The sequence below is a fragment of the Poeciliopsis prolifica genome, unplaced genomic scaffold, assembly GCF_027474105.1.
Source record: "Poeciliopsis prolifica strain line A6 unplaced genomic scaffold, Auburn_PproV2 SCAFFOLD030, whole genome shotgun sequence".
Lineage (NCBI taxonomy): Eukaryota > Metazoa > Chordata > Actinopteri > Cyprinodontiformes > Poeciliidae > Poeciliopsis > Poeciliopsis prolifica.
The window spans coordinates 4,689,746-4,715,812 of NW_026562405.1; the positions used below are offsets into that span (position 1 = coordinate 4,689,746).

Genomic DNA, 26,067 nt, shown 5'->3' on the forward strand with positions numbered 1-26,067 from the left:
GGAGACTTCAACCAATCAGAGCGCAAGACAACACTCCGTAAGGAATGTATAATGACACTTAGCCAATCACAGCTGCTCAGAGGTGTAGAGGCGGGAGAAAGCTCTAGAGTGGAAGAAGACCCAAGGACACCCAGCCTTTGTCATTATGTATAGAACACTGAAAGTGCCAAAATGTCAGAAGATACAGACAGGAAGTGGAAAACCATGTATGTCTGGACAAGTTTATTTAAATCCAACTCTGTTTGTAGAACAAATATGTACTATAATAGGAATAAAAATTACATAAAACCATTATTTATTCTTCCTGTTTGTCCATTTAGTTGTGTCCCCACCCACACATCTGGAATGCAAAAACATTAGTGACTGTGGTGTTTTCTTACAATGCTGTAGGTTGTTCTTAGCAGGCCCATCCTCAGCACTGAATATGAGCCACTGTAGGCCAAATGAAGCTTCTGCTAAAGGAAGGAAGCTTCAGTCCATTTTATCTGGAGCTCAAATCTAAACATGTCATGCATCCAAAACCTAAAATATATGGGTTAGGTGGTTAATGGAAAGCCAAAAGTGGCACATTTAAACATAAAATAAAACCAGTTATATATGTGAGCATTTTATCAAACCTGCAGATGTATGCATCAAATAAATATATCTAAAATAAATAAATGCAGAAATAATTCTGTTTAAAATATTTCAAATATTTTGCTTAGCTGTCTGGTATCACATTATGAATTCGTTAGGCTTAAATATGAAAAACACAAAATCAGTTTGAATTATTTCACAATTTAATAAACACAAAATAAAATAAAAAATTAATATTGATTTCCAAATTAAATTTTTGCATTAAGAATTTGACACCTTTAAAATATATAAAAAGTTTAAATTTCCAGTTTTCTTAAAATTATCAAATATAAAAACACCAATTAGAAGGAGACAGAAGGTATTGTAAAGAAATCTGTTTTTATTTAAGCATTTTAAATTCACCCCATCAAATGGTGCAATCAAATACAAGCATGTGCAATACACGACTCATTGTTTCCCTGAACCGTTTTTTAGGCTAGTTTTCATTCACATAAAGCAATTTTTAAAATGTATTTACTCAAAAAAAAGAGAAAAAAATCAACTGTAAATCCAGTAAACTTCTCATAGTATGTAGCTCAATGCTGCCTCTGTGAATAAAAAGTAATCTGGACCGAACCTCGAAAGTGCTGCACAGAGATCATTCTGAGATCATTTAAAGACGGTTCTGGACCAGCCCGGATTGCACTGATCCAAAATAAATCATTTAGGATTCTAGCAAGAACTTGGTTTGATTTCAAACAAAAAGCCTGTCTCCAACGTGGCCGTCGTCATCACCACAGGAGCTGAATATAAAGTCCTCTATGTACGAAACTGTCACATACAGTAAAAAAAAAAAACATTCAAGATCTCCATCGGCACGATGTAATCCATATGGCACAAAAAAATAAAACATTTGAACAAAACTGCATGAAAAACGACTTCTGGGCTCTGAAATTAACATTCAACAACTGTTGGACATAACGAACATCCTGTAAGGTTTCATCTATCCAACGTGCTGGACGTGACAGACGCAGCTGAGGGTTAACTACGCCTGACAGACGCAGCTGAGGATTAACTACGCCTGACAGACGCAGCTGAGGGTTAACTACGCCTGACAGACGCAGCTGAGGGTTAACTACGCCCGACAGACAGCTGAGGGTTAACTACCCGACAGACAGCTGAGGGTTAACTACGCCTGACAGACAAGGCTGAGGGTTAACTACGCCTGACAGACAAGGCTGAGGGTTAACTACGCCTGACAGACACGGCTGAGGGTTAACTACGCCTGACAGACGCGGCTGAGGGTTAACTACGCCTGACAGACGCGGCTGAGGGTTAACTACGCCTGACAGACGCAGCTGAGGGTTAACTACGCCTGACAGACACAGCTGAGGGTTAACTACGCCTGACAGACGCAGCTGAGGGTTAACTACGCCCGACAGACACAGCTGAGGGTTAACTTCAGAGCAGATCGGCTGTATGGAGGGAGAATGCTGTCTACTGTCGATTGTTTCCGTCGGTTTCGTCCAGCATCAGCTGGAAGACATCCATCTGTCTGAGTTTGGACATTCAACACATAAAATATTCACTTTATTTCTCCTCATGTCACAACTTCATTAATAAGTCAATACTCTAAGATTGGACCTTTTGTTGTAAATTATAGAAAAAGGGAGGAATTTACCCCTTTCGGATTTTCTTAATGTGCAAAAAAAAAAAAAAAAAAGGGAATAAAATTGATTTGAAATGAAGAATCAGCAGATTTCTGGACGTTTTTTTGATCGCTACTGGACTCTGGTTTGCTGAAAGAAAAGTCCCAACAACATCCAGACGTCTCGCTCTTTTAAAAACAAAAAAACGCCAGAGATCGACGGCTGCTGGAGATTGTGCAGTTCTGACCCGTTTCCTCGCAGCGACAGACTAAAACAGCTAAAAGGCAGCAGAAGCAGGACGAGATGTAGGGAACTTGGATTCTTTTTCTCTCCGATTGTTTTCACATCTCTGGGATGGAGCGAGCACAGTGCGGACGGCTGGTCGCCGCGGCAACGCTTCGGGTCAGAACCGCGGCGTGCTGCGGTCGGCGGTGTCGGCCTTCTTCAGCTTGCCTTTGCTGAAGGTCTGGATGGAGCTGAGCAGCGCGGCCCGACCCGGAGGAGGAGGAGGAGAGGAGGAAGAGCCGGGCGCTGTGGGTGGGGGCGGAGCCAGAGGAAGAGGAGGAGGAGGAGGAGGAGGAGTCGACCCTGGAGCGACAGAGAGGAAGGAGCGTTAGAGAGGAGCTGCTGCTGGTTTCACTGGGAGCTGCTGCTGGTTTCACTGGGAGCTGCAGTCACTAAGAGTCTGGTTCTGGATTCAGGCTGCAGATGGACCTTTAGAATCTGATGGGACTGGAAACATTTCTGACTTCAGCTCCTGATCTTCATTTTCTACAGATCTATCTGGTTCTTCTCTACGTTTCCCTTCTCATATTTTCTGCCGGGCCGTCATTATCCGGACCACCGTTTGGTACCAACATTTGGTGCCTTGGTACCAGTGCTTGGTGCCAAAGTTTGGGACAAACGTTTGGTGATTGGTACCAATGTTTAGAGTCAACAACTGGTTCCAGTATTTGACATCAACAATTGGTGCCTGAGTTCGGTACCAGCTTTTGGCACCCAGATTGTTCTGAGTGGTGTCCAGACAATTTAGCCTGGTAGTTAATGGAGTATTAATTAAAACAGCCACCAGTCACTTTATATCAGTGATGAATTCATTTAGGGCAGGAAGTAACTATAAATAAACTATAAAGTCTTCAGTCTGGTGTTTTGGTCTCAACTGGCTCTTTTTTCAAGGATAATTTTGTTAACAGAGTTTCCATAATTCATCTTATTTGTTGTTCCTTTTTTATTTAGGATATTTAAAACATCTTCCAGTTCCAGTGCTGAATGTTCACTAGAATTTAAAGTTTATTGATAATTGATAATGCGTCCTTGCATTATTATTACACCATTATCATCATAATGGTGAAAGCATTTCTCTTGATCATTCAAAGTGGAACTGAGGAAGTTTTCCAGGTGGATTTTTTTTCTGAAAGCGGCTCCCAGAGACAATCAGCAGAACTGAACTCCATCCACCCTCAGCGCACTGCAACATTTAAATCCAGATTTAAATGTTGCCTCAGCAGCGCAGACTGAACCACAGAGTCAGTTTTCATTCTGGACACTTTCAAGTTTTCTGAACCAGGAAGTTCGGACTACTCCTGAGGAGACGGACGGCAGGAGCGAACCGGGCTTTAGCTTTTAAGAGCCGCTGGTCTCGCTGTGAGTTTTAGTCGTTTTGCCTTCTCACAGCGGAGGAGAAGCCAGCGTCCGAACTCAAAAAAGCAAAACGTGAAGCTAAAAGCAGCGCAGCGGCAGAACATCCAGCAGGTTTGACATCTCTGTGAAGTTTTCTCTCCACCTTCCTCAAGTCTAACAAAATTGGTGTCAATCAGCTTGACTACAATTATGCTGCTTTTGCTTTGAAAGCCTAATTAATGAAAGCTTAAAGGTCAAAGGGTCAACTAGTCCCCTGGAATTACTCAAATGTGACAATATTGGTGTCAAATGTTTGCAAAAAAAATGTTTTCTGTGGAACTTTATTTGAAGGGGTGTGAAAAAAGCCAACATGAACACTCATAGCATAAAGAGGTTTTTATGAATGAGGTGACATTCGGTAAATAATGACACTTTTAATGCAAAGTCAACACTGCTAATTAGGGCTGATCGACCGATACTTTTATGTGAAGCCGATCTCGTCTTATCTATCTTTACGGCCCCCTTCTGCAGGTTCACTTTGAACTTTCAATAAACTTTTAAATACAAGTTGAAATGCAACTTTGCATTAAAATGTAATTATTTACATATTCACACTTTATGACAACAGTCAAATATTCATGACGACTCCTTCATGTTTGTGACTGTGGCACGTCAGTTTCTTGCACACCCCTTTCAAATAAAGTGTTACCAAATTTTCATTTGTGTTGCTATTGAAGGTATTAAAACAAGTTTCCAGAGGTCACCAGAGGTCAACCCCAGCTCAGATCTATTAATTAAACTAATTTGGTGTCGATCAACTCAGCTGTGATTGCGCAGCAAAAATGTTGTATTTTTATATTGATGACGACCTCTGGAAACTTTTATCTTTAATATAATAGCGGTAAAAACAAACAATTTAGTTGCATAAACGTTTGACAGCAATGCTATGATGTTTGAAGAAGGTGGGGGTTCCAACTTCAGCCAGCAGCTTGACGGGCGGCGCTTGGCCTGGAGAAACTCGTGCTCTGCTGGCTTTCCTGTTCATCCCTCAGAAAGCAGCAGAAACTTTCTCCAGGATGAATCGTCATTAAAAGGATGCCTCAACAAAAATAAACCAAGATGGGCGCAGCCAGGAACCTCAGAACATCTCCTGAAACACTGTTGAAAGAATGAAACTGAGTTTTTAGGTACAACTGACTGCAGGATGACTGTCGCTGCCTTTCCGAACGTTCAGACTCAAGCATCTCTCTAAAATCCTTTTTAACTTCTAGTTCACATAAAAATACTCTAATCATTAACTGTGGGCACCACTAACTCAGAACCCAGCAGCGCTAACCCCTAAAGTGCATAAACATTAGTCTGGCTAATGCGTTACAACACCATGGTATTTAGTGGAAGCTAATGCTAAAGCTCTAATGTCAATTCAAATTATATTTGCCCTTCAAAGACTGCAAGCCTCCTCAACAATTTGACATATTTATATCTTCTATACCACCTTTATATACTGTATTTATGTTTTTATCCTGTTCTCTACTGTCAATATTTATTTTGTTCCAGTGACATGAAGTTGTTGGGGAGGGAAAAAAAGACAATGTGAGAAGACGAAACAGAACTGCTGCATAAACGTCTTCAAAATAAGAGAGTGAATATAAATCACTGACTACTTGAAGAATCAACAATCCTTCAACACAGGTGTCAAATTTCATCCAGTTGAAAGTTTACAAAACAGCAGAGTAAATTAGCATTTTAAAGTTTAACTGGAAAAATTAATTTAAGGGAAGCTAACTGTACTAAACACCTTTAAGTTAGCTAAACACTGGATGAAAAATCAGTGTGATCACCACTGCTAATTATGTTTGTTTATTATTAAAGTTCTACTGAACTTTAAAATGCTGCCTAAATGATATCTTTGAGATAAAAATGTTTAAAATGCAAAAATCTGATTTGAACAGAACTTGTGTTTTCTGCCATGTCTGATGATAAAACAATATAAATGTTTCTGCTATTAAGGCTTAAAAACATCTTAAGGTCCAACTATGTTGAGGCTCTGCAGATCTGATTCACACAGTTGCTCAGTTTTATTCTCTCTGACAGTTTAAAGATGCAGAAAACTGCATCCAAAACATTAAAAAAAAACTTTAAAATAAATATTAGTTTTAGCACAAAAATAAAATGAGTGGATGCAAAATAATTCTGAGATAACAGAGCAAATAAACTGAAGTTGAATAGGTTTCCTAATGAGGAAGGTCTAAAAAAATTCCTCTGACTCCACACAGACAGCCATGCAGAGACGGATCACAATCTGCAACGGGAACAGGAGAAAGCAAGCTGGACGCCGTTGGAGATTGTGAGGTTTTTAAAAGCGTACGCCCTGATGGGAGCAATCGCTCGTGAATTGTTGTGTGTGCGCTGTTTGAGCCCAGTCATCATTTTCAGCTTCTGGCGCTAACAGATCAGATACTTGCTCTCAGATCAGGGCATACGACGGCTTTAAAAACCGACAGACGGCCATCATCAATAACATTCGGTTTATTTTACTTTACCCAAAGACACGGTCAGAACGGAGCATGCTCTATAGTGGAGGAGAGAGAGGGAAAAGATGGCCGTTATCGCGTCATCGGACCAATCAGCATCGAGGTTTAACCACCAGGAAGTGGAGGAAGGCCATGGTTCTTTCTAAGCAGCCAGAATTTCTAGAAACATCTTAGTTATTCTCTGGATCCAGCCGCTGGAAAAAAGTATTCACATCTTTGTCTTATCCCAATAAACAATAAATCAATTGATCACATGATAAGTTAAAATAAGTTCAATTTCCATTTGCTTGATTTACCATTTTTCTCTTTTTACCAAAAATTGGTTGACAAAAGTCTTCAATGTGGTGTTTTGGTGTCAACTAAGACTTTTTAAAGGACAATTTTGCTTACAGACACTTTATAATTCATTTTATTTGCTGTTTTGTTGATTTATTTTGGATATTTAAAATGTCTTCCAGTACCAGTTAAATATTCCTTAGAATTTAAAGTTTATAGATAAAAGAAAACGGTCCAGGTTTTACTCAGGGGAATCCAAGCCGTTACACTCCCTCGGTACTGAAGTATTTGGAAACTGTTGCTGGGTGTGAATACTTTTGCAGAACGCTAGATAAGTTCGGCTGCTTAGATAGAATGTTCATCTAATAAAACACACCAGAGGAGGACACCTGCCTGGAGACGCCTTGGTGGGACAGGAGACACACAGACAAATCCAGTTAGACTTCATAATCACACATGCAAGGTTTCAAATCCAAACACACGCATGTTGCAACTGATCTGAGCTGCAACACAGCCTCCATCAGCCGGGGGGCGCTACAGTCTGCCCAACCCTTAAAGAGACAGAGAGACAGGTGTACCTGTAGCAGGAGGAGGGGTGGGGGAAGAAGGACAGGTGGGAGGTGAACTGGCTCCTGAACCTGGAGGAGACAGAAAAACACACCTAAGATGGGAGAGGAGGGGTCATGACCTCTGGCCTCGAAGGGGGAGGCAGTTCCTCAGGATATAGACACATTTAATGTTACTGAAGTTTCAGTTATGGCACCAATTTAGCTCCATAGCTCAGGTGTTATGAAAGGGAAGAAGGAAGGGATAAAAAACAACTCAAGACCATTTTTTACTTGTTCGTCTGTGTTGGCTGCGCTGTGCACATTCCCGTTGTCGTAGCAACTGACTGACAACAGCTCCACTAGCGCACAGGATTAAAAAAAAAAACATTCAGTACAGTAAAATGTATGTTTTCAGGCTTGACGTTTATTTTGTGATCATTAATAAGGGATCGTCTGAACGTAGAAGTGGTTGGTGTGTGAGCTCCATTATTTTTTAACTGAACCAAAACACAGAATTCTGCAGAACATCTACAAAGCCAAGCTAGCATAACTGACCTCACTCTCGTTTTTGTTTTTTAATTAAAACTTTGCTGATCTTGTTATCTAGTGGTTGTAGTTTTGACAATTAGTAGCAAAACACTGCATCACTTTTTGTTCTTTTATATCAGGCGTTAATTTCAGATTTACCGTTTTGTGTTGACAGTTTGATAGCTAAAAATCTGCGACATCAAGTTGCAACTTGGTTGTAGTTATTCATTGCCTCACTCCTCCAACAGGGGGAGCTCATGTCTGAGTTGATTCGCCCTTTTTCATCTCTTCCTTTACAAAACAAACTATGCAGCTAAATTAGTGCCATAAAATTTATTTGGAAAATGTATATATTGGACCTGAAATAAAAGATGTCAAACTGAAAAATGAGTTTGACATCATAATATCAGATGTTATGATCAAAAAATCTTTTAATTTTACAGAAGCAAAAATATGTTAATGTTATGACAGATTATTAGGGACAGTCAGAAAGGTAGATTTTTTTTAAATTACAAGAATAAAGTCATAACATGAACCAAAACAAGATGTAAAATTATCAAAAGAAACCGCAAAATTACAAGAAAATTGGCGTTTAAATGGAAAAAAAAGCTTCAATAGCGTAATTAAGATCAGAGGAGCTCCGTTTATCTGGTTCTGTATCAGTTTATCTGGTTCTGTATCAGTTTATCTGGTTCTGTATCAGTTCATTTCAGAATCCTGCTGCTCATAATTATTTGATGCTGATGTGTTAAAAGACAAAAAGTAAAATTTCATAAGATGATTAACATTCCTCATTTTGACACCATGGTATGACTGATTTTTGTTGTTCTTATATACATTTTTTATTCTGGTAAGTATTTTTTGGCTGCTTCGTTTCAATAATGTTGAGGTAAAGGAAGCAGTGAGAGGTCGTGACCTACCAGAGTTGTTGTTGTTTCGGACAGAGACGTCTTCTTCGTTCTCACACGTCGACTGTCTGGATTTCTGCAGAGACAAAAACGGCTTCAGAAACGTTTCTGCTCCAAATGGTCAGATAAACTCTGAAACTGAGCAGCAGGCGCTTAGCAGTTGCTCCGTGTTTGACCTTTCTCGCCAGGATCTTCCTCCTCTTCTTCTCCTCTTCGGAGCCGTAGTGAGACTGAGCTCGGGTCAGCCGCCGGTGCTGATGCAGCTGCAGAAAGACAGAACCACTCAGTCAATCACTGAAGTTTATTTGTACAGCACATTTCAGCAACAAGGCAGTTCGAAGTGCTTTAAATAATAAAAAGCACTTACTCAGAGAAATAATTCAAAGTCAGCAATTGAAACATTACATTTTGTCATTTTTACACATCAGATTATTGATTAATGTTTCAGAAGCAACTCAACAGCTGGGTCTTTAGACTAGATTTAAAGGAACTCAGTGTTTCAGCTGTGTTGCAGTTTTCTGGAAGTTTGTTTCAGATTTGTGATGCATAGAAGCTGAATACTGCTTCTCCTCTTTTGTTTTGGTTCTGGGGATGCAGAGCAGAACCAGAACCTGAGGGAGTGAAAGGTTGATACAACAGCAGCAGTAGATTGTTAATGTATTGTGGTGCTAAAACGTTCAGTGATTTATAAACCACCAGCAGCATTTTGATGTCTATTCTCTGAGCTACAGGGAGCCAGTGGAGGGACTTTAGAACTGGGTGATGTTCTCCATCTTCCTGGTTTTGGTCAGAACGCCAGCAGCAGCGGGAGGATTGATTGTTTCGTAGGCAGACTTGTTGCAGTAATTGATGCAACTTAAGATAAAAGCATGGATGAGTTTCTCTCGGTCTTGTTGGGACATCAGTCCATTAATCATGGAAATGTTCTTCAGGTGACAGAAGGCCAACTTTGTAACTGTCTTTATGTGGTTCTGAAGGTTCAGACTCAAATTTTAGCCTGATCTTTAGTTTTCAGCTGTAATAACTGCAGCTGTGTGTTGACTCTAGATGGTTCCTCTTCAGATATTAACTTCAGTTTTGTTTCTGTAGTAACTCAGGTTATCCAGAAAACTGCTAACCACGTCTGCAAAGTGAAAACTGTGTGGCCACCAAACCCAGCAGAACTCACCATCCTCTGCTCTTCATGCAGCCGCTTCTCCAAACTCCCTTTTGCCGACTTCAGCGCCTCCTTCAAGCGGCTGGGAACCTGACGGAGAACAGTCGGTCAAGTTTCTGATCATTTCTCAAACTATGATGCTTTTAGCTCTCGTCCCATTCTCACCTTTATCTGTAGTTTTTCTGAGTGTTTGAGCTTGACATCACTGAAGAGCCTGAAAGATGCAAAACAAAAGTACATTTTGCTGCTGCTGCACAAATTGCATTTGTTAACCTAAAACATACAGAGAAGACCTGGTGGGCCTTCACAATCTCACTGCAGAGGTTGATTCTTAGACCTTTGCTGAGGTACAAAATGTTGATGGATAATATCGGCTTCATATTTCAGAATCAGCGGATCAAAGATCTCCTAAAATTAAGGAAATTGGTGCTGATGAATCGGTGCATTGATGATTCTGGGGTCTTTCCTCTCTACTGTGTCTTTAAAGGGGGAGGATATTTATGCAAACATTTGTTTTATGTTTAATATTTTTTGTTGCATTTTTGTTTGCTTGGAGTAACTACACTGTGTACTTTTCAGTGATGTTGCATTTGTTTTTCTCTTTCTGCAGGTGTGGAAGCAGACTTAAATTTTTTTCTTTCTTTGCATTAAACTTTTTCCAAAATGTAATAATTAAATAGTATTTAATTTCATAATATTTGATTATATATAATTTAACCTTTAACCTGCTGGTTAACTTTCTCCTGGGCTTCACCAAAGAGCACAGCGACGACTGGCTGAACTTTAACTAGGCCAACTGACCAGCCGACAGTTTCGTTTGATAATTTCCTGCAGTTAATCTCTATATTTTTGAGAGGCACCGTCATTTTTGTCCCTGCCTATTTCATTAGTTTATTTTTAAAAATATTGGTTGATTTTCTGTAATATTTTTATTTATTTTTTCTTCTGTTATTTCAGTGTCCATACTGTTTTGTTTTGGTCACTAACAGAAATTCGGTTCACATGTGTATCTCAGATTATTCAGTTCTGCAACGTCTGTTGTGTATTTGCTGATCACATACAAATTTATATTTAAATTAAAAATGCCAGATATTTGAGTTAATCCATTTTTATGTCTGTTTTAATTATCCTTTCTTTTATTTTTATTTGACAAGAATACTTTAAGTTTTAATTTTCTTCATTTTCCTTTAAGCCTGAAACACTGAGAATGAAAACAAATATTTCTTGTGCATCTGCAGCGGATCTGGACTCACGGAGTCTGGATGAGCGCCGGCACCGTCGGCATGCCGCTCTTGCAGGCGTCTGTGGACAGGATGGACTGCAGAACCGACACTGAACACAGACATGGAGTCAGACATGGTGCAGAGCCGATAGGATGTTTGATCCACATTAAAGTGGCGATACAGACCCACGGCGGCATGGGGGACGGACGGGAACTGGTCCACTGGGACGCTGTCCGGCGGCTGGCCGTACGTCATCTCGTATAGTAAATGCCCGAAGCAGAAAACGTCGATGCTTTCTGTAGTCTGAAGGTGGAAACAGAAGGTGGTTTTGTGATCTGATCACAGCTTCATGCTTCATAAATCTGCTGCTGTTTGTAGTTTTATTTTCACTTCCTGTAAATAGTCTGTGCTGAACGCAATACGATGGTGAGCAGCGCTGCGCCGCGCACTGACTAACTGCATCTTAACGCCATAAATAAACAGAATGTTTAACGGGAACAGAAGTGGCCCACGGACGGAGCCTTGAGGAACCCCACAGATGAGGATAAAGGTCATTCTCACGTACGTTGATCTTCCTCAGCTGCGTGAAGGCCGGCCTCAGGACAGAGGGAACTCCCAGCATGCCGTTCTCCACATCCACCAGCCGACACACGCCGTCGTCCACCAAGATGTTGGAGGCGTGCAGATGGCCGAAGAACAGGCCGCTGTCGTGGAGAAGCTTCAAGCTCTGAACACACAGAGACAGACAGCTGCAGCGGCGGGCCGCCGTTTCGGGTCGGTTGCATGCAGGTGTGGTGTTTACCTCCAGGATCTGACGGCCGAACAGCTGGATCTGCTCCAGCTCCAGGCCCTGGCTCTTCTTGGGGTTGCAGTACTTCTTCAGGTGACTCTCTCTGGGTTTCACCTGGACACATCCAGATAGAGGAAGACTTATTTCAGGTTCATATAGAAAGAAAACATCCGGACCACATCCATCTCAAACCCCTCAACTAGCCAGGCCCCTATTCTACTCTGGCAGTTTGTCCCGAAAGCCACAAAATTGCTCCACAGGAAGCGCTAAAAGTGGTTGCAGTAGTTCTGGAAATCTGCCATGTTTCATGCTGAGCAGCGGACAATGCGTTAAGTTTTACCAGAAAATAACAGGAGAGAAAAAGAGAAATCTCTAACTGCATTTTCGTCTTTTAACCTGTTCTTTATTTGGATTTAGCAGTTCGTTTTCATTAATATGGGGCCGGATATCATCTCTAAAGCAGGAAATGGACTACAGAGCAGGGAATTCTGGGTAAATGCAACCATAACAAACACGCTAGAGGGAGAAATGAGAAGTACAACTTGAACAGGTTCAGATTCACAGATTGAACTGGTTCACATTAAACTGGTTCAGATTGAACCGGTTCACATTAAACTGGTTCAGATTGAACAGGTTCAGATTGAACTGGTTCACATTAAACTGGTTCAGATTGAACAGGTTCAATGGGCAGTTTGGCCTCCAGAGTCCAGATCCGAACCCACAGAGTTCTGGTCTGGACCGCAGAGGTCCAACGTTCTGCACAGCAACCTGGAGAAAACATAAACCAACTCTGGGGGGAAATAAATCTTTCGAACTGATCCAACAGAAAATGTGTGTTTGACAAAGCAGCTAAAGTCGGTCCGGCCCAGTTGTCAGAGAGGTACCGGTTCTGTTGGAGAGGCGGCGCATGCAGCAGGAGGCCCGTTACCTTGCAGATCTGGTCCCTCAGGGAGCCTCTTTCACTGAAGGGCCGGATGAGCAGAGCTGAAGACTCGCTGGTGCTGGAGAACAGCAGCGGACTCAGATACGGCGTCTGGAAAAGAACCAACCGTGATTACCGGCCGGGCTGGTCAGAGTCACAGCCTTGCCCAGAACCCAAGGTTCTATCAGAGCAACCTGGGCTTCCAGAACTTCAGCAGAATTTTTGCTGAGTTGAATTTAGTTTTTGAGAAGGTGGAAGGTTGACCTTTCATGACCTCTGGAAACATTTACTAATACCTTTAAACTGACAAGAAACATTTTGCTGCACTAACACATGACACCAATTTTGTTAGATTTGAAGAACATGGGGGTTTAGTGCACTGCAAAGAGAAATCCCAGGATGAGTTCTGACCCGGTTCGCTGCTGTGCTTATTAGCAGGATTCTGATGACTCTGCAGTTTTTGTCCTTACAGACGCAGTAAGAAAAAAGCAAAAGCAGGGAATCACTTCTCACAGCGCTGCTGGTTTATCGGCTCATTGTGTCAGAGGAAACTGCAGAAACAGTCGCGACGCAGCAGTTTCCACCATTTTCACTTCAAATCCCGGATAACAGGAACTTGAGAACTGCAGAGCGAAAACAACTGAACGATATCAAACCAGATTCAGAGAGCAGAGAGCTTACAGAGGGGTTGGAAAGCAGCTTCAGGGCCGACTGCAGGTCTTTGTCTGAGAGGAACTTATCAGGACCCAGATCCACCTGCAGACACAAAAACAGGCGGTCAAACAGAAAACCGGCTGCTGTTTCTCTGTTCTTTGATTTAAAGGATTAACTTGGTACTTTGTCCGGTTTCAAACACAACAAAGATAAAGCTGAGCTGCGTTTGCAAGATTTAAATCAAGAATGGACAGAAACATCAGACCCAAGCAGTCAGGATCCATGAACGGAGGCGGTTCTGTCGGATTCACCCTGAACTAATCGGTACAGCGACTTTCAGCTGATTCAAAAAAGAGAGATTTTAAAGTTTCTCAGAAGGTTTTACAGCGTTTTCGCTCCGAGGGACAAATAAGAACGAGGATCAGCCCGATTGAATCCTGCTGCAATGCTCTACTGACCCACATGCTTCAGGAGTTCTCCTTTGTCGGAGGTCAGAGTTCAACAGGAACACCTGAAGAGTCGGTCGTGCTGCTTACCCAACTCAGCAGGAAGCGCTCTTTAGGCTGCTCCTTATTTTTGATCAGAAAATATTTCTTCCTTATTCTCCATCCTGAAAAATTACAAAACAGATTTTAAAATTTTACAGCATTAATTCTGTGTTTTTAGTTAATATACCACCAACATTTGACCAAAAAAAGCAGATATTTAATTTTAAAATGCACTTGCATCCAAGTAAGACTTTTCTAATAACTGCAAGGTATTTTTATGTTATTTTCATCTCCTTGCTGTACAGTACATGATAATCTGGTTATTTATACATTTTGTTTATTTAATACTTTTGAATTTTTGTGTGCAGCTGAATTTCCCCAGTGTGGGACAACAAAGGATATATTTCTATTCTCTAAGCAGTCAGTTTCTGAACTCTAATCGGAGAGCTTGTGTCTGCAGCGCCCGAATTCATCAATCAAAATAAGACACCATTTTTTCCAAACATGTTACAATTTCTCTGTGCTTTCTCTCATAAAAATGAGGTGATCATTTTAAATGCAGCTGAAAAACTTGTCATGATCTACGAGTTTAACATCAGTCAAATTCACATCAACTAAAGGAACTTTCTCTCTACAACAATTTGAAGGATCTGGATGTACATCAACTTTTGTTTTCACCTTTTTATACTATTCTAGGTTTTTATTTCTGTTTAGAAATGTTTCTGCTGTACAGGACAATATTCAGATAATAAGTTTTACTTGACGCAACAGATTCATAAAAAATATGAACCACTTTTAAACTATAAATTACATTTTAAAGGTTTGGTGTGTTTTTCTTAATAGCAGTAAAATAATTTCACTTTTAGTTGACATAAATCTCATGACACCAATGCACTTCCCGGCCTGAGAGGTCAGAGTGCAGCAGCAGTTGGCGCCATCAGAGCGATGCTTACCCATATCTTTGAGGGGCTCCTGTACCTCCCACTTTGGGTCTGACCTGAAGAACATGGAGACTTGCTGCAGAGCAATTTCTAAGAGACAGAAAGAGACAAACTGCATCATCTCAAGTCTATTTTCACTTCAGGATGGGATTACATGTCTGAGGAAATTCAGGAGCTCCTGAACCACAGAAATTAGCAAGCAGAAGTTCTTCACAGATAAAAACTGAGCACCAACCTGTGTAGTTGGCTGAGTAGTTGTTGGGGTCGAGGAACTTCTTGACAAACAGGGAAGTGCAGATCTGGGGATGCTGGGTAATGGAGTCCAGGTAGGCCTGCAGTCCCCTCTGCCTCTCTGCTATAAACTCTCTGTCCATGTTTCCGATCAGTTTCTTTGGAGGGAGCGGCAGACTGATTCCACACACCTGAAAGCAGGAAGTCATTCAGATCTGGTGCTAACTTAGCATAACCTGAGCTATTTAGCACAGTGACAGTTTCAACAAGTATGTAAAACAATATATATTTTATAAAAGTTGCATCCTGCAGCTTTAACAAACACAGATCCCAAGACAAGCCGGACTCGGTGCTGGATGAAGACACCAGTTCAAAGTTGCGCTGATAATCCAGAGCAGGAAAGGGGCAGAAACACTGCCAGCTTCCTGTGATTGTGACCAAAAAAACAGGCCAACGGGAGAGAAATGCTGCAGTTCTGGTCCAGTCCGAGTATCTGAACCCGGGGCCCGTTCATCCCCATGTCTCTGGGTGTCTAGTTTTCCTCCAACAAGTAAGGGTTAAAACAAATCAGATAACTTAGATTTTCAAGTCTGTAGATTCAAAATATTCCTTTAGTATAAAATAAGATGCCTGATGTAAGCAGACCAGGCCAGATACCAGGGTAAGACCCGGTTCTACTAAAGTTTGGCTGCAAAGCGCTACAATCGAACCTTTCCTGAATTTACAAGTCAGTAAGAAATATTTCCAGTTTCAAACAAGGACCACTTGTATACAAATAAATGATTAAAAAAACAGGTGATAGGGCTCAACAATATGGTTTAGCGGCTAAAGTCTTTCCTCTGCCTACATCTCCCAGAATGCTGTGCGATTCTGGATCAGAGTTCAGTGAATGGTCTTTATATTGAATATTCTATCAGATGTGTCACCTATTGATATTCCTCACACTCCATTGTAATATACATTATTGATTTATTGTTCAGCTCTACCAGATTAGATGCCAGCAATAATCTTATTTTAGCAGCCGCAGGACTGAATAGGGAGCAGATATAAGTTTAAACCTTTTTTTATCCTCCTTTTCATTCATAATTTCTTTTAGTTGTTATATGAGCTATTTATATTTATTTTGAAGTGAATTAATAAAAAAAATGACATGAATGCTTTTCTGGTTTAAATAAAAGCAGTTAGATAAGGTTAGTTTTATTTGTTTCCCTTACGTCACCAAAAAGGAAACAAAATAATGGGCTATTTTATAAACTAATAAATTCACCAAATAAAGCAATAAGCTAACACTTCCCTACTCTTTTCATAGACAGCAGTCTACACAAATGAAAGATATCTAAACACATTACATGTATGTCTTCAAATCAGCATGAGATTTTATAATTTTATATTTTAAGGCTCTAAAAAACCTCACTAAAAAGCACATAATCTGAGATTATTAAATGTATTCCATAGTTTCACACCAGTAAGTGAAGCATCTGGATTTTACATTTCCTTTTAGCACATTCTAACGTTCTGGTTCTGCACTCTGATTAAAAGCGTAATCTCAGAGTTAATATTTACCGGTCGGTGATTCTGCATATTTCTGAGCACAAATCAGTCAGCCTTAAAAAAATATGTCAAAGTTCAGATTTGGACAGATAAAAATAGCAGAACTCAGACTCTGTTTTGCAGGATCAAGCAGGGGGCCTGAGTGTCGCAATCCGTCTGCATCGCCGTCAATCAGCGCCGCAGATTAGCCAAGACGAAGCTGTGGGAAAACCCAGACCAACGGACCTGGAAAGTTGCAGCTCAGGTTACTGCACCGCTTTTCTTCTTCCTCCATGCGGCCATTTTACCACAGAACACTTCCTAGTGATTCATCAGGATTCGTTTTTATACTTCGAGTCTTTGCAAAACACACATTATGTTCAAAACTGGGTTATAATAGTTTTGGTTTATGATAAATTTGGGTTTGTTATTACAGTTTAGTTTCCCTAAACTAAACTAAACTAAACTATAATAACATGAATCAGACAAACAATTCAGTTAGTTTTAGTCAGATTTTAGAGTTCGTTTGCTAGTTTTTATTAGTTAAATATTGTTTAGTTTTAGTTTAGATTTCATTGGTTATAGTAGTAGTATTAGTTTATCATACTTTGGTTAAGTTTTAGGAGTAGATTTCAAAAAAGTATTATATTATGACGATGTCTACATTGTTTGGGTGATGAATACTCAACAAAAGAAACCATTTTGAAAAAACAATTATGAAACTATTGTTGAACAAAATGACTCTGGTGTTTTGCCACAAGTTTTGCTGGCGCCATTTTGGGGATTATCGCCAGGAGTAGAATGGAAAGCTAGCTTCAACTAGTTAGCATAGCCTGAACTAGCCTGGGTTCGTGAGCATAGCTGTCATGACATAATGATAGTCAAAATCTCTATATAAAAAATCTTTTTTGTTTTTATAAAAGATACATACAGCAGCTTTAACCCAACACATAGAATTAGGAACCCTTAACAGTTTATTAACGTTTCACCGCTAATGTATTGTTTGTTTCAGTTAACATGAAACTCACCATCAGGCTGCTGTTCAGGATGTCGAAGTCGCTGTAGCGGCGAATAACCTGCAAGAAACACATTCTGTCAGCTTCTTAATATCTATTGATCCATCATAACGTCAGAGAGTCAACCTGAATTTAAAGGCTGTACATAAATACAAGCTGTGAAACAAGATGGCTGCTCTGTCATCAGTTTAAAGCACAGTGATTGGAGAAAAATTTAGATTTTCCAAATCCATCCATCCCATCCATTTTCTAACATCCTTATCTCTAGTGGGGTCTGGAGATGCTGGTGCCTCTCCAGCTAACGTTCCAGGCGAGAGCCGGGGTCACCTGGACAGGTCACCAGTCGGTCGCAGGGCAACAAAGAGACAGACAGACAACCATGCACTCACACCTGGGGAGGATTTAGAGAGACCAATTAACCCAACGGTCATGTTTTTGGACTGTGGGAGGAAGCCGGAGAACCCGGAGAGAACCCACCATGCACAAGGAGAACATGCAAACTCCGTGCAGAAAGACCTCGGAGTCGGGAATCAAACCCAGGACCTTCTTGCTACAAGGCAACAGTGCTACCAACTGCGGCACTGTGAATATCTATTGACATAAAATATTCTCAGATATGTGAATTTAATGCTAGGATAGCGTCCTGTTAGATCAGTATTTCATCACCATTCATCTGCAGCTGAGAGGAATGGAGACACTTGTTGCTTAAAGCCATAGTACACACATATACACACACACGCGCATACGCACACACGGTTTGTACATACTTATTAAAACTGCCACCATGTTGTGACAGTTTGCTATGAGACAGATAAACTGTGATCTATCAGGGAGGAGATGGCTCTCCTCTACCTGCACCCTGAGCTAGTAAGAAATGTATCGCTCCTAATAAAAATCAACCAGAGTCAGGAGGAGGGTCTTAATGCTGTCAATCAATCTCACGTGCGTAACAATAAATGCGCTAACGGTGGAGAAACTTAGCGTAAGAGGGAAACCGTTTATCTACCATCATTGCTGGCTATACTAACTAGCTTTAGCATTTACAGCTGGATCCACAAACTGCAGTGTAGCAGACTGTTATTAACAGCGCTAAGACCCGCCTCCTGGCTCTGATTGGTTGTTTATGGTCCGCTATTGTCAGCACTGGGAGAAGACAGAGGAACTCAATTTGTTTCACAGATTATCTGTCTCAAAGCAAATTGTCACAAAATGGACATTTTCAACAAATATGTAAAAGAATATATTTTATATAAAAACTAAATACAGCAGCTTACAGTTATCAGGATGTTTAAAACCTTGCTGGAAATAAGAATGCATTGGTTTCTGGGCTCTCTGAATCAAAAGCATTAGGACATCAAGACTAATCATTCATTTATTTATAGTCACATTTCATGAGATCTTCCTAATACGAGTAAGCTGAGGCTGTGATTGGTGCGTTTACCTGCCAGCTGTTGTCTGAAGACACGCCCCTCTGGACTCTGATGATGTACTCCTGGGACACAAAGAAGACATCAGGATTTCCTTTATTCGGTATAATCCAATTCAACACATTAGTATATTCCAATAGTTTACAGTATTTATTATGAGCTGCTGTGATTGGTTGAACACAGACATTTAACCGTCATGACAAATAGAAAATGTTTGACATGTTTTATCATCCTTTATTATTTCAGAGGCAAAAAAAAACATTTCATAAAAAGATAATTAAATTAAAAAGTTTTCAGAGAAATCACACCTTCTAAAATAAAAACTATTTTGCTCTTTATAAAAGTTATAAGTATGTGTTTTTGGGAGGAAATAGAAAAAAAGGCAAAATAAATAAATGCATCAAAACCTAAATTAGGTTATAATTTTCAAACCTGAAAATCCAGTTTTTCTTCCACTCAACTTTCCATGATTATAAAATATCAAAATATTTCAATTTCCTGAGAAGCTGAATTTTTGTTTTCATTCTTTTTAAGCCAGAATCATCAAAATTACAAGAAATATTTCACTCTAGAGAATGAAAGTTTCACTTTCTAAAACTGAACAAATATTTAACCTTTTAGCTTGTGGACGCATCTAATCTCAAAATATTAGTCAAATCAAGAATATGGTTTCATTGATTTCGTTCATAATGAGATTATGCTTCCATTTTTCCATAATATTCAGATTTCCTGTTACTCTTCAAATTAAAAAGACTATTATGTAAATAATACATGGGGAACATAGCTGGAAGCCAGCTGCTCCGAGGCTCAACGGTTATGTTTCTGTCGTAATGTTCTGGTCATTAGAATTACAGTAAAAACGCTGACATCACTTCCTGTGAAGCTACAGATTTACTGGAACAGACAAGCAGAACTGCCTGAGGTCGCCGCTGATTGGAAACCAGTTTGATGTTGGTTTCTACTGCTGGTTGAAGGGGAATCTGTCCTGTCCACCAACCCAGCAGCTTTTACATTTTCAGGTTCATCAGTTAACTTTAACCAGGAAAAAGGTTCCGCATCAAGCCCAAATCCATCCCCAGAGTCAGAATCTGTCCCTGAACCTGCTGTCGTCCATCAGAGTCTCGGTAACAGCTTCATCCAGCCAACTTCATTTAAAAACACCTATTATCAAACCAGTACCAATTGGTTTGATAACCAGTTAGTGCTCTATGATGTAAAGCACTTTTAACTGTCTTATTGCTGAAATGTGCTGTAAAATTAAACTTGACTGATTGATTAAACATTGATTAGGAACAACAGAGAAATAATTCACCATTTAGCTCTGGTCCATTGTCCCACTTCCATATGGGAGACACAGTAAATGACACCTGACTGGATTTCCACTCCTTTTCTCTTCTAGATATGCTACTCCCTAAAGAGGGTGCTGTCCTGTAATGTCATTTCCTTTCCCTTATGTGTGTAAGTATGTGCGTGCATGTGCACGTGTGAGGAGGCAGCAGCGAAGAGAAATGGATCATTCCAAATAAAGCATGTGTTTTATTGTGTGTTGCTGAAGTAATCTGGTGTTTTACTGGATAAGTCTTTAATGCTGACAGCATCTGCAGAGAACCTGCAGAAACAGAGCCGGCCCAAGGCATATGAGCCCCCTAGAATGATGCTTTTTTTTAATTAACACCGAGAATACAAACCTAAAAGCTATTACACAAAGAAAAAATTATTTCTATACTTTTATATTTGGTGCACAAATGGGATACCGATTATAAACTCTTATTGCTGTTGGCTGATTTCTCTGTTGGAGAAATATAAGACATTAAACTTCTTAACTTGTTCACTGTAAATTCAGTGTTTTTCTATAATTGTTGCTTTCCAATAGTTAAAATAAACTGGCAAACTTAAATATCACCATGCATCTCAAAATCCAAATTATCATTATTATTTTTTTGTTTGTTTGTTACATGGGCCCTCAAATGAAAATATGCATTGGGCCCCAAAAAGGCTTTGGCCGGCTCTGGATGGAAACTAAAAGCAGGGATAATCTCTGCAGATTTCACTGGTGGAAAGGTCCAGTAACGATGATCATACCGGGCCGAGAGCAGAGGTTCTGATTCTGTTATGGAGGGCTGGCCTGACATCAGCATGCTGAGCCAACTCAGCTGATCCCCGCCAGACTGTCAACAACGAACAGCGCCTTAGGCCTATTATCGGACAGGGGGTCCCGTCCTGCTTCGTTCTCCAGAGCAAATCAGCAGGTAAGTATCTAGGAAGTTGCCCAGTCAGAGCGTCCGAAAATAGACTCCAAGAGTAAATCTGGTGGTTCTAATGAAGTTCTGACGACAGGAATTACGCGTTAAAGTCGTAAACTGGGTTTTTACAGCTACGTTTAATCTGAAGATCATCCGCGCAGTTACACACACACAGCGGAGTCCGATACTTGAACCAGCAACCACCCGTCTCTTGAGAAGTTCTTCAGACTTGGAGAAACACCGAAGCGGGGCCCCAGGGTTAGGGTCTCTGACCGACGCCAAACGCTGCTGGTGGGTCAGTCCAGGTAAGCACTCACCGTGTGGGACTGAAGGTTCTGACTGGCTTCGATCAACGCTGTCAGCGGCAACGTGTCGTCCAGCAACAGCCTGCCGGGGGTCGGGGACTTCTCCAGGAGAGACATCCCGGATGGATAGACAGTGGAACTGGGAACCAAAGCGTTTGTCTGTCGGTGACACCGAGACGGAACTCCGCTGAGCGCCCGAGGAGTTCGAACAGCCAGCTATCAGTTAGCCGAACTGCTAGCCAGCATAAGTCAATGCTGTGGCATAGCAACAGCGCCACCTGTTGGTCTGGAGTATAAATATCAACAACAGTTTTCTTTTTTTTTCTTCTTTTTCAGAAGAAACTTTTTAATTTGGCGGTTGGCAAAAAACGTTCAGTCAGCTTTACCGCCACCTACCGGTAAGGAGTGTGAACCACATGACGAGAAAAAATTATGTCCTATTATACAATTTGCACTGTTTAAAAAAAAATCAAATATATCCTGCTATCTTCTGCTTCCTGAATCTTTTGCAATAAATCGACTATGCCAAATTTCCTTCTCATAGTACTACAATTAATTTTGTTTTCTCTGAATTCTGAATTCAGTAATTCCTACAATGCTAAATAATATGTTCCATTGTCTCCAATTCCCCACAGTCACATTTCCCTGTCTGGTTTTTCCCTGTCAAAATTAATAAGCATAACATACTTTCACAACATAATGACAGTTTTAACTAATATATAAAAAATATTTATATAAAAGTGACTCCAGCTTTAATTTCACTTAGGAGAGGATGTGGGCTAGAGCTGCTGCTGACTCACTCATCTGTTGTCAAGTGGTAAAAGGTACAAGTTCAATATATGAATATGTTGGTAATTATTTTTCCTTAATTCATTAACTGTTAGTGAAATGGAGGCAAACACTAGTCTGCAGCTAAGCTAACCATGCTAAATGGTTGATGATCTCACACACCTCTCGGACAAAAACTGGGTTACAAAATGACACTCTTACCTTTTTCTCTCTATATATATTTTTTAAAACCTTACTTTATTATTTTTCCACAGTCGTTTTTGTCTTCGACTGATGGAGACAGTCTGAACAACTCCATAAACAATCTGATCAACTCCATAAACAAACTGATCAACTCCTTGCAAAGAGGTGTTGCTCTGAGAGACGCAGCTGGCAAACACACAAGACACTGAAAAATCTAATTCTTCAACCTGATCCCCATCATGTTCAAACGACTGTCAATCTGTTACAAATGTTTATACAAGGATGTTATCAATGCCAATATGAAGATCAGTTATTACTGAAAATATATTTTGAGTTTCTCTATATATTGTGTAACCCCAATGTTCATAAAACTCATCTATTTGACATGGGGCGTTTGTATTTTTGTTCAGTGTATTTATTATTATTTAGTCATAGGCTTCTTCAAATTCACTGGAACAGATCAGGAGATCCTTCCTGCCAGCAGCCATAACTCTCCAGAATAACTCTGAAGAAGTTTGAATTAATGAGATACACATTTAATTTACCATTGGGATGAAAAAGCATTTTTGAATTTGAACGTTGTTTATTTCAGCTACCAGGCAGAATGAAACAGAAAAGAAATATGTGGTCGAATGTGCAACTGTATGGTGTTGGACAAACTAAAGAATGTGGAGTGTGTTAAGGAGCTGTCCTCCTGTGTTTGGCCAGCGCAGGGCATTCTGGGTAACTGCAAACACACATCATGCTGGCGTCTAGAGGCAGCAGGAAAAATGACTCGTTAGCCAAAGAGTAAAGAGAAATCCCCCAACCCCTACAATCTGACACCACTTGATTTTCGTTTATGCTTTGTAAAGAAGAAAGTTGTGCTCTGTGTTTTCCAAAGAGGATTTTATGTTGTTTCCTTAAGTGGTTCTTGGTGCAGCGCCCCAACAGGTGAGGAGGGGAACAGGTTATCTGCCAAAGGGTTTGGTTAGTTTGAGCAGTGAGACAGAGAACCGCAGCAGCTGAAAATGTGGCAAATGTTGCAACTTTAGTCCCCAATCAAACTGAGTCTACCAGATTCAGGTGGAGAAACAAAATCTTCCATGCTACTGCATGTTCTCATGTTTTATTTAAGTAATCGGGCATGATTGTTGCACATGAAGACAATTTTCGTTATGCTCTATCTGAACTGAACTTGTGCTTTGAGCATCCTCTTCATAAAAATGCTTCACTACAAAAGAATATCTTCAGTCGAGGGTTTCTTCACAACCGTTGCAGCACAGACTGCTACAGGAGATTCTTCCTGCCCACAGAATATAAAATATAAAACAAATCTTTGAAGAAGCTTGGGTACGTTGAGTTTCAGCAACATTTAATTTCCCTTTGTGATCAATAACATATCTTTGAATTGATTTAAAATTCAGTCAGAAGATCTTCCAATGAGCCGCTTCATTTAATTTTCACTCTTCCTCTCCAGGTACTTCTGTGCCTCAGTGAATTAAGAGTGACAACTTGTTATCTATAAAATTGAAACACTTAAAAAATGTTAAAACCACAGTGAAAATATTGCAGGAGTGACACAAGTTACAAACACGTAAAAAAATACAACAAATTGCTTTTCACAAACTCAAGGACAAAAATAAAACTCTTCTATTTATATTATATCACATTATCAGGCCATAGAACCACTTTTTAACCAGATGTCCAACAAGTTGTTGCTGCAATGTTTAAACATAAATTACATTTCTGTGACAGGAAATTAGCTTAATAGAGTTTGTTGTTCAAAACGTCAAAAAGATTGACTAGAAACATTTACATATAAAGTAGCACTTCATTAAGACAAGTTTTAAACCAAGAATATTATGAGTTTAGCTGATTTCACTCAACAAAAACATTATACTTTTATAAACTGATGCATTAGTCCATTTAATCCTACAAAGTCCAGTTCGTTTGGGGATGCTAATCAAACTCTGAAAAAACAACCAACCTCAGGACTCAGTTGGGTTGAAGTGAACTCTGGTAAAGGTTTAAGCAAACCAGACTGCTGCAAAAGCAGGAATTGGACAACAGCGCAGAGCATCCTGGGTAAATGCAACCAAACAAAAATGCTGGAGATTAGAACTAGTGGGAAAATGACTTGAGGTCTTTCGCCAAAGACAAAAGAGAAATCCTCCAATCGTAAAATCTGAGAACTGCAGCAGCTGAAAATGTACCAAATGTTGGAACTTCGATCCTGTTGCATCAGACTGTCTCCACGTCTAAACGCTGCATGAACCAGCAGATCAAGTCTTTGGATGACAGCTTTGGTCTGCGGTTCAGAAATCCTCTAGTTTGATTCAATAAATCTTTCCTGAGGCGAGTGTTGGGGACGTGGTGGTTGTTGGTCTCACATAAACCTGGAATCAGCAGTGGCCATAATCAGTAGTTAGTGGTCTGACCACAAGTGCACTCCAGGCGCTACCACCAATACGTTCCCTTCGACTGCAGCTCCTCGACTCCTCAGCACCTTCAAGTCTTCTGGTTTTATCTCCAAATCGTGCCAGAGTTCCTTCCTGCCTGGCCGGCAGCCCGGGCTACAGGGATGCTGCATGAGCGTCGCTGCGCTCCAGCTGCTGCAGCTGAGGTTTGCAGGCCGCGCTGCAGCGAAGTGACGACACAGCAGGTGGCTCCTCGTCACCTGAAAGACAAGCAGAGCTGATAAATCCATGCAGAGACTGTAAAGTCAGCATTTTTTTTTTTTTTTTTAGCATTTAATTAGGTTTTATTTATTTGACAAATGTATTCAAGAGGGAATAAAAACTATTAGGGATGCAGAATAATTGGCATTGGTCTGATAAATAAACAACCTGTACCTATTTTTATCTGTTTCTGGCCATTTTCCCCCCAAAATTGTAAAATGATAGTAAAAAAAATATAAAATATCAGTTAATATCGGTAATCGGTCATAGCAGTGATATTAATATTGGATATTGATATTCATATCATCTCTAGTATTTATATCCTTAAATTTTTTGTCAATATGCTGTTACAACCTGTAACTGAAATCAATTATATTATTTTCACATTAAGCATCAACAATACAAAAACTGAAGACAAAGGAAAAAACCTCACATGAAAAACCAAATGCTCATGATTTTTGTTTTGCATATTTCATTATTCATACATTTTAAAAGTTAACATTTATATTCAGACTGTTTTATCAGCCCTATTGCAGCTAATTAATGCAGTTCAATCTGAGTATAAATGTTCAAGTCGTCGAAGGAGCTTACCATCTCTTATTTTGATGATTAATTAGTTGATTAATTGGACAAAGAATTAGCACATTCTGAAAATGTTTCATTTAATCCATTTTTATACAATATTATAAGTGCAATAAAATGCAAATAAACAGATATGTTTCTTCTTAAATAAGAAATTAAATATTGTATTGCCTAAAATGCATCATCAAACTATTCCTGGATGCATCTGAAGTTTAAAAAAATGTTTTTAACATCAGCACGTCTTAAAGATTCATTAGAATTGACAGTTTATTGAATTTTACGAAGCGTTTTTACATTGTTATCATGTCA

At 39.9% G+C, this 26,067-nt stretch overlaps 2 protein-coding genes across 4 annotated transcripts in view; both read right to left on the bottom strand.

The window, feature by feature from the left end:
• Positions 1-1,729: 1,729 nt before the first annotated feature.
• Positions 1,730-21,822, bottom strand: pxk (PX domain containing serine/threonine kinase). 3 transcript variants are annotated; one of them, XM_055050145.1, is made up of 20 exons: positions 21,557-21,822; positions 19,011-19,061; positions 17,582-17,629; positions 15,028-15,214; positions 14,805-14,882; positions 13,900-13,973; positions 13,391-13,465; positions 12,716-12,820; positions 11,800-11,901; positions 11,563-11,724; positions 11,183-11,300; positions 11,028-11,106; positions 9,940-9,988; positions 9,787-9,864; positions 8,795-8,881; positions 8,631-8,694; positions 7,213-7,272; positions 7,011-7,037; positions 6,368-6,396; positions 2,686-2,792 (listed from the first exon to the last, which is right to left on the bottom strand). In XM_055050145.1, the coding sequence occupies exons 1-19, from the start codon at positions 21,659-21,661 to the stop codon at positions 6,380-6,382; spliced, it is 1,566 nt and encodes a 521-aa protein (XP_054906120.1). In that variant the 5' UTR covers positions 21,662-21,822; the 3' UTR covers positions 2,686-2,792; positions 6,368-6,379. The 3 variants fall into 3 exon arrangements, with proteins under 3 accessions (XP_054906118.1, XP_054906120.1, XP_054906121.1); XM_055050146.1 differs by lacking the exon at positions 7,011-7,037; XM_055050143.1 differs by lacking the exons at positions 6,368-6,396; positions 7,011-7,037 and having other exon boundaries at positions 1,730-2,792.
• A 2,027-nt stretch (positions 21,823-23,849) lies between these two features.
• The window catches only part of il17rd (interleukin 17 receptor D), a 33,886-nt gene continuing 31,668 nt past the window's right edge, over positions 23,850-26,067 (bottom strand). The window contains exon 16 of the mRNA XM_055050130.1: positions 23,850-25,175. Within this exon, the coding sequence (XP_054906105.1) occupies positions 25,072-25,175 (104 nt within the window). The 3' untranslated portion in view covers positions 23,850-25,071. The remainder of the gene's footprint in view (positions 25,176-26,067) is intronic.

Coding starts and splice junctions, on each gene's coding strand:
- pxk (XM_055050143.1), bottom strand. CDS start 21,661: ATGTCTCTCCTGGAGAAGTCCCCGACCCCCGGCAGGCTGTTGCTGGAC. Junction 9,865..9,939: donor CAGAAAAACTACAGATAAAG/GTGAGAATGGGA, acceptor GTTCTCCGTCAG/GTTCCCAGCCGCTTGAAGGA. Junction 8,882..9,786: donor TGCATGAAGAGCAGAGGATG/GTGAGTTCTGCT, acceptor GTCTTTCTGCAG/CTGCATCAGCACCGGCGGCT.